We start from the raw sequence: 8,992 nt of genomic DNA on the forward strand, positions 1-8,992 counted from the left end.
CTGGGAAAAGAAGGTTTCTCTGCAGGGAGATTCTACTTCGAGGTTCAGGTAAAAGGGGATGAATGGGATTTAGGAGTAGTTAGAGAGTCAATCAACAGGAAGGGATACATCTCATACAAGCCAGAGAAAGGGACCTGGGTTATATGGCTGAGAGGTGGAAATGACTGCAAGGCTCGAGATAATTGCTGTGTTAACATCTCCCTGAAAGAGAAGCCTGAGAAGGTCGGGGTGTTTGTAGATTATGAGGAGGGACTGGTGTCCTTCTATGATGTGGAGGCCGAGACTCTGATCTACTCTTTCACTGGCTGCACCTTCAAGGAGACGATCTATCCATTCTTCAGCCCCAGTTATGATAAAGCTGCCCCTCTGATGATCACTCCTGCCAAACACACAGCATGAGTTCAGTTTGAACCGGCAAAATATGGTATCTTTTCAAATGCAGGTTTGGAAAGTAATCTATTGCATTTTACATGATTACAGTGATCTGACTGAAAAATACCACTGGAAATAACTGGCAAACTATTCAAAATGTATCTTTACATTATCTGTTCAATTTACCATTCTATAAATTTTGTAGGAAAACTAATCCAATAATACAAGAAAATACCAAGTCTGCACAATTTGTTTAGAATAGCACAATGGATTGTTACTTATTATAAATTTGGAAGGAGTGAGGTATAGAGGGAATAAGAAGAGGACAGAGGAAGGAAGGGAGAAACCAGGGATGGGAGAGAGGGTGTCAAGAAAAGTCCCACTCACAGACTAGTTAATTAAAGGCTAGTTAAAGGACTACTTCTCCATGACTTGGATTACATATCAATAACTGACCTATTTTGTGGAAACCTAACCAACTTCTAAGAGATGGACTCTACCCCGGTGAGACAGGCTGCCGTATTCTCTCTGGAAAGATCAATAAATGATGAGTGAGTTATTAATCAGATAAAGCGTTTTTCTCCTGCTCTGAACATAGACATACATCTCCTGTTAAACATGTACATCTGTAGACATTAACAGTGTAGATGATCTAAAACCGGTTTATATCACACAGCTTCCCCATGTAAGATATGAATTAGCAGTACAGTTGATGCATTATTTGAAAGGGCCTTATTACCTCCAATAATTTTAACAATTTTCTGCTCACTGATAAAACCTTCTGTATCAGTTTTACCCATCGTAACCTGCCTCCCAACCTTTTCTTACACAAATCTAGGCCATCAGGCTGTGGAGGTTGATTAGCTGTTTTACAAGGATATCATTGGGTGTAACCCCCATACCTGTGGTGACTATATCTATGTCTTTAAATGTCTTGTTTTCAGTTCACAAACAACAGACCTTCTTAGTGTTCTGGCCTCATGATTATTTTACTACAGATTCTGACATGCTGTCTCTCTTCATTCCTAACTGTGACACAATTGTAAATATTGTTGATTTTAACATTCATGTTTGTTGTCTGATTAAGTCTTGCTGTGAACTTCCTAAACACTGTTGATTCTTTTAATTTTACTTCACACACCATCGGGTCAAGACAGAGTGTGCGTTCCAATACCCATACTTCCATACTATTTAGTATGCCAGAAAAAGATTTAGCATGTCCCAATTCATGCATGTCAATGCAGTATGCCAGAAAATACCCGGATGCCCTACTACATCCGGTCGAATTTTGCAGTATGCAGGCCAGCATGCTTTTTTGGCTATTCTGACCCACAATCCTCTGCGCAGCGGAAGACACGTCACTTCGACTGAGCCGCATGCTGAGCCGCCAGAGAGAGAAAAAAACAAAACAAACAAACTGCAACCGTATTACTGCGATGGATATATAAGCAAGAGGGTCAAAGTTCAAGACACAATGTGATGACGAAATAGTATGTCCCAATTGTCTGCCTACTACATGCACAGTACATACTTTCTAAGGGCAGATGTAGTACGTAGTGTAGTAAAAAGAAAAAGTATGCGATTTGGAACGCAGGGACAATCTTGGACAAATACTTGATCCTCTCCTTTCATTTGTTTTGTACGGAGCCCCTCTGGGGTCACATGGTAGAAAAAAAAACTTGATGTGTAAATCCGTGCGAACGGATTTGTAAACTGTGCCAACGGATTTGTAAACCATTTCCGTTTGCACAGTTTACAAATCCGTTTGCATGGATTGTGAATCCGAGGGCATGGTTTTGAAATCCGTGCGCACAGTTTACAAATCCATTTGCACGGATTTACACATTGAGGTTTTTTTTCTACCATGTGACCCCAGAGGGGCTCCGTAAACGGCAGATTTAACGATAGTGAAATTAGTTAAATTGATTTAGCTTTGTGTTTTTGGAGTTTCACAGCTTACAAATCCATTCTACCATGTGACCCCAGAGGGGCTCCGTAGGTTTGAACATTAAAGATTTAGAAACTATGGATTTGTGTTTTTCATGTATCTTTATTTCCAGTATTGACAGACATTTACTGATGCCTTCTGTTCTTGTTAAGCTGATGTTAATAATTTCAACAATCTCTGCCTTTAGCTTTCTTAGCCTCATGGTCACCTGATAAATTGATATAACGAGATTCCAAGAAACTTTCAAATGTTGTTATAATGAGAAAAAGATCTATAGCCTAATGAGAAAACAGCCTAGGGACATCGGAGAAATTGAGAATGGCTCGTTTACACGATTTAATCAAGTTGACTCAGACTCATGGAATGAGACAACTCAACAGCAACAATCAGACTCACTCAACTCATCCTGACTCAGACACAATCAAGTTCATATCTTGTTATAAGAAGAAGATTTTGACACAAAGGGATAAAAATCCTGAGGAAATGTCTGAAGCAAATTCCCTTCATCATCAGTGTTTCTCCACTAGAAGTCCAGCAGGTGGCACTGAGGTGGCAGGATGGCCTAGTGATTAGAGAAACTGTCCTTGAACCAGAGGACCTGGGTTCAAGTCCTGTTTTGTTGGTACATCTGCTCTGCTTTAGTATCCTTGAGCAAGACACTGCACCCCTACAAGCTGCAAGGGAGTTGTTCTCTAGCTGACCTACACTCTGACCTGTAGGGAGATGGGCAAGTGAAAAGAGAAGTTTCCAACAGTATTAATGAAATATATCAATATTTTTGTTTAGGCTCAGAAAAACTGAACAACTGAAATCATGCATGATTTGCTTATAGAAGGAAAAAATGAAGGAAGAGGGGAAAAAAGAAGAAAGATAGAATGTAGGAAGAATAGAAGGAACTATATGTTTTGCAGTTTAAATGTTGAATTCATGTTGTTAGCCTGAATAACATGGGTTGTGTAAAGTATATATGACATAAGTCATATCAAGCATCAATTTAAAAGGGGTTATAATGATGAAAGCAAGACCATGGGAGGAATGTGCCTACAGTCATATAAAAATGAACGTTTTCCTCCATGAAAGTTTATACAAACCCTGACTCTCAGCATCCATGGGTCTGACTATTGACTGAGTGCAGTGCAGTGCAGCTGTGGGTGCGGGCTGCTGGTTGTGTGAAAGATGTGCAGATTGCTCCCTCTAGTGGTGAATTGGAGTAAAGTCACTGTCTCCACTACAGTGAAACTTGTGCAGCAGCACTGTGGTAATCCCACTCCATCCAGCTTCAACACATCAGGTAAACACACTGATACCATGGTGGCTCAGCAGTCAAAGGCACATGCCATGAACTCATGAAGTTCATAAGTGCTCTACAAATAACAAAAGTACAGAGGAGGTGGTGGTGGTGTTTGCACTTTGCTGCATCATGTCTCAGCCTCCTTCAAGCAACGCCATGAAAACCTTCCTGAACTTCTGCAATATGCCTGTATGTCTCATCAGAGCAGCATTTATTATCTCAATGTGTCTGACAATACATTTTAGTTCACATGTGTAGAGTAAACCCTTCTGATACCACTGTACCTTCACACTGACCCTGTAGATGGGTTACATCCTGTTTGCACAATGACATTTTGTTTAGCTACACTTAAGGATGAGTTTAAACTAGATGATCAGTACGCATGCCATGTACACACACACGTTCACACCAGGGTACACACGCACACACACACACACACACACTCACTGTATATGGCTCACAGCGAGCTGCTGTCTACACTGGGATGCATTTGTTTCTGCTGTGTTGCCATGTCATTAATCTGAGAAACCCAGAAGCTCTCGCGACACGAAGCGAGAGCGTCAAGGGTCTGAGAGCAAGATTATTATTCTGTTTTTATGTAGAAAAATCGCCTATTTTATGGTTTATGTATGTATTTACTTGTATCGACAGAACTTTGATTTTTATACTGTAACACTCTTACTGATTTTACTGATTTTTGCCCTTACTCTAACTTTCAGTGTTCAGAAACTCTTTTCTTGTTTTTAATTTTCTTACTTTTACTTATTTACTTCTATCTTATCCATCTCTGTTTTTACTTCTCTCTTTTACTCATGTAAAGCACTTTGAGTTGCCCCGTGTACGAATTGTGCTATATAAATAAACTTGACCTATTCATAGTGTCGGACATATCATTATACATGACACCCTTTTGAGTATCATTACTATATTATTATTTCCCAGGTTGTGATACAGTAGCTCTTCCCTTCCCTGCGTCATGTTTACTTCGCACACAACCAGGGAAAATGTCTTTTTTCCTTTATGTGGAGAGAGGAGCCTGGTTAAAAAACAAAAATGTCAGTGCACCAATCATACAATTAATGCATGGGCATGGTCAGTAGTGTGATATACAGTAAGTTGCACCAATTGGTGTAAGCACATTAGGAGGCTGAATACATTTTTTATTACTTCCTACTTCTCACTTCTACTGTTTGAGTCCCAGTGTGATTCAACTCTGATTCTTTCACCTGTGAAAAACTCATGTGCAACACTCCCCTAAAAAAACCCAACCAACATTCTTCTCTGCATCAAACATTAAAGGGAAATCAGTCTTTGAATCAAGTTGTTATTTAAAGTTGATAAGTTCTTACTGGTTAGCAAACACTCAGCTATTAAAGGGTTAACTTGAAGGGGAGGGACATCTCAGTCTTTTTTCACTGAAATGAAACTGAAAGTTATTTTGCTCTACAGCAAACAGACTGTTTTGTTTTGAAGTTTCACACAAAAAGAGAGAGCAGAGACAGCATCCATATACAGGTGAAGTTTAACTTCATATTCTGTTCATAGATTTCTGATGTGCTGGATGTTTAGAGCTATTACATATATCTACTGTCTCATGTTAACAACATTTCATGCAGTGTGAACAGCTTACTCACTGTAATTAATTATGCATCATGATTTTGTTCATAATTTTGTCTTTAATATACTATTTGTTAAACAATCAGCTAACATTATTAGCCACAGTATTAAAATGAGTTTAGAATGAAGCGATTAATTTAGGTCTCTGTAATAATGTTGCCAACGACAACAATCATGATTTCAGATGGTGTAAATTTGTATTCTCATTCTCAACCTGTTTATAGTAATCAACTAATGGACTATTTCTAAAATGCAAATTTGATTGCTGTTTTTGTTAGCAACTGTAATGAATCACACTTACCATTTTTGTAATCAGATTACAGTAATGCTGGCAAAATGGCTTAGTTTCAATCAGAAAAAGTGGTTATAATAACAAAATACTCTCAAATAATATCAGTTGTGCTTTATTTGTAGGAATATCTATATGTGAGGATTGCAAAAGACACTGAACTGATGGAACGATCAATGACATATTAAAGACTCTCCTCCCCTCCTTGTCTCCTCTCCTCTCCTCTCCTCTCTTTTCCTCTCCTCTCCTCTAGAAATGGCCTCAGCCATCAGTCTCCTGTCTGAAGAGCAGTTCCTGTGCTCTATCTGTCTGGATGTTTTCACTGAGCCTGTCTCTACTCCATGTGGACACAACTTCTGTAAAGCCTGTATCACCAGATATTGGGACAACAATGACCAGTGCCATTGTCCAATGTGTAAAAAGTCTTTTGCCAACAGACCAGACTTCTTTGTCAATATTTTGATCTCTGAAATGGCAGCTCAGTTCAGGAAGTCTGTTGATGTGAAAGCTGCCAGCAGTGAAAGCCACACACAAGAAGCTGCCAAGCCAGTGGAGGTTCCCTGTGACTTCTGCTCTGGCACCAAGCTCAAGGCCTTGAAGTCCTGCCTGGTGTGTTTGGCCTCTTATTGTGAGACTCACCTAGAGCCTCATCAGAGAGTTGCAGCCCTGAAGAGACACAAGCTGATCGATCCTGTGGAGAACCTGGAGGACAGGATGTGTAAGAAACATGACAAGTTTTTAGATCTTTTCTGCAGGAATGACCAGATATGTGTTTGTGTCATGTGTACAGAACATAAGACTCATGATACAGTCCCTTTGGAGGAAGAGTATGAAGAGAAGAAGGCTCAGCTGGGGAAGAAGAAGGCAGAAGTACAGGAGATGATACAAGAACGACAACAGAAGCTTCAGGAGATGAAAGCGTCAGTGCAGCTCAACAAGAAAGACACAGAGGAAGCAATAGCTAAGAGTGTTGAGGTCTTCACTGCTCTGGTGGCCTCCATTCAAAGAAACCAGGCTGAGCTGATTGAGGTGATTGAAGAGAAGCAGAGAGCAGCAGAGAAACAGGCTGAAGGGTTCATCAAAGAGCTGGAGCAGGAAATCAGTGAGCTCCAGAGGAGAAGCACTGAGCTGGAGCGTCTCTCACACACTGAAGACCACCTCCATCTCCTCCAGAGCTTCCCATCCTGCTCCTCCTCTCCACACACCTACAACTGGTCTGGCATCAGTGTCCGCAGTCATCTGTGTGTGGAGACGGTGAGGAGAGCTGTGGCTCAGCTGGAGGAGACACTCACTAAAGAAATGATGACTCTGCTTAAAGACATAGAGCTGATTAAGGAAGATCTGGAGAAGCTGCCAGAAGATGTTAGGCTGAAGAGGATCCAGCAGCTGTATGCAGTGGATGTGACTCTTGACCCTAATACAGCACACCCTGAACTCATCCTGTCTGAGGATGGGAAACAGGTGAGATGTGGAGACACACTTCAGAATCTCCCTGACAACCCAGAGAGGTTTGATCATGATATCAATATCCTGGGAAAAGAAGGTTTCTCTTCAGGGAGATTCTACTTTGAGGTTCAGGTAAAAGGGCATGAATGGGATTTAGGAGTAGTTAGAGAGTCAATCAACAGGAAGGGAAATATCTCATACAGCCCCAAGAAAGGACACTGGATTTTATTGCTAAGAGATGGAAATCACTACAAGGCTCGAGATAATACCAGGGTTCCCCTCTCTCTGAGACATAAGGTTAAGAAGGTCGGGGTGTTTGTAGATTATGAGGAGGGACTTGTGTCCTTCTATGATGTGGAGGCCAAGACTCTGATCTACTCTTTCACTGGCTGCACCTTCACTGAGAAGATCTATCCATTATTTAGCCCCAGTTATGATGATGATGATGAAGAAAACTCTGCACCTCTGATCATCACTCCTGTCAAACACACAGAATGAGTTCATTTTGAATCAGCACAATTTCATTGTATATTTTCAAAGTAATCGATCACATTTTATAAGATTACAGTAATCTGTCAACAAAAAACTGGAAATAACTGGCCAACTATTCAAATTATATTTACATTTTCTGTTCAATTTACTGTTCTGTATATTTTGGAGGAAAACTAATCTAAAAATACAAACAAAAAAACACACCAAGAATTCACCATTTGTTTAGAGCAGCAAAATGGATTGTTACTGATTCCAAAATTAGACAGGTATTCAGTAATCTGTTCCATATGTATTTTTTTTAAGTAATCTTGATTGCCTTGATGATGTGGGATAAAATACTTTAGTATCGCATACAAATTTTACCAGCAACAACATTGTGTTGTGACTTGTTAATAGTCTCTTTCTGTATATTAAGTGTAAATACATACATATTTTGTATGAAATAAGATAGAACATAGACTAACTGATCACACAGTTTTTAATCCTCTGTATGTAACTCCAATGTTGTCATACATCTTGTGTTAAACATGTAAATCTGTTGACATTGACAGTGTAGATTATCTGTTAAACTTACATTTGCCTTGGGCACAACTTTTAATTTTATGCCCAAGGTGCTTTGACTGCTTCTAAATAAACCCGGTTTCTATCACACAGCTTCCCCATGTAAGACATGAAGTAGCAGTACAGTTGATGTAAAGAAAGAATGTGTCACTTTCAACACCACATATGTCAGACTTGGTTTCTCAACACTTTTATTTGAATGGGGCCTTATGACCTCCAATAATTTACACATTTTCTACTGATATCTGATATCTGGTTGAAACCTTCTGTATCAGTTTTACTCATCGTAACCTGCCTCCCAACCTTTTCTTACCTACACAAATCTAGGCCATCAGGCTGTGGAGGTTGGTTAGCTGTTTTACAAGGATATCATTGAGTGTAACCCTCATAGCCTACCTGTGGTGACTATATCTCATTTAAATGTCTTGTTTTCAGCACAACAGCACACTTCATTTATCTTAGTGTACTGGCCTCATGATTATTTTAATACAGATTCTGATGTGCTGCCTCTCTTCATTCCTAACTATGACAGAATTGTAAATTTTGTTGGTTTTGACATTCATGTTTGTTGTCTGATTAAGTCTTGCTCTGCACTTCTTTAACATTGTTGATTCTTTTAACACTTGATCCTCTCCTTTCATTTTGTTTGAACATTAAAGATTTAGAAATTATGGACGTATGTGTTTCGTGTATCTTTATTTCCAGTGATGACAGAAATTTACTGATGCGTACTGTTCTTATTCAACTCATGTTGCTGCTTATCAACACAGATGATTTACTGAATAGTTTCAACAGTCTCTGCGTATAGCTTTCTTAGCCTCATGGTCACCTGCTAAAACTAGGAGAAATACAGTTTCCAAGGCCACTGGCTCAGTGATCAGACTCATTGTGAAGAGGAAACTTAGAGAGGCTGAATATAATTAAAGACATGGAAATTAGAGCTTCTTTGAAATCCTGAAGGATCTAATTTGATTTT

General features: G+C 39.5%; 2 protein-coding genes across 2 annotated transcripts in view; both read left to right on the plus strand.

The window, feature by feature from the left end:
- The window catches only part of LOC139667697 (E3 ubiquitin-protein ligase TRIM21-like), a 4,187-nt gene extending 1,865 nt beyond the window's left edge, over positions 1-2,322 (plus strand). The window contains exon 2 of the mRNA XM_071547189.1: positions 1-2,322. This exon is cut by the window's left edge and continues 1,259 nt beyond it. Within this exon, the coding sequence (XP_071403290.1) occupies positions 1-399 (399 nt within the window). The 3' untranslated portion in view covers positions 400-2,322.
- The window catches only part of LOC139667699 (uncharacterized), a 17,987-nt gene extending 9,343 nt beyond the window's left edge, over positions 1-8,644 (plus strand). The window contains 2 exon segments of the mRNA XM_071547191.1: positions 5,045-5,126; positions 5,771-8,644. Coding sequence (XP_071403292.1) covers positions 5,045-5,126; positions 5,771-7,461 — 1,773 coding nt within the window. The 3' untranslated portion in view covers positions 7,462-8,644.
- The last annotated feature ends 348 nt before the right edge of the window (positions 8,645-8,992 follow it).

Source organism: Centroberyx affinis, unplaced genomic scaffold, assembly GCF_046629955.1.
Source record: "Centroberyx affinis isolate AG114_WGS23_722 - 3 ecotype Tasmania unplaced genomic scaffold, CSIRO-AGI_Caff_v1 ptg005713l_1, whole genome shotgun sequence".
Classification (NCBI taxonomy): Eukaryota; Metazoa; Chordata; class Actinopteri; order Beryciformes; family Berycidae; genus Centroberyx; species Centroberyx affinis.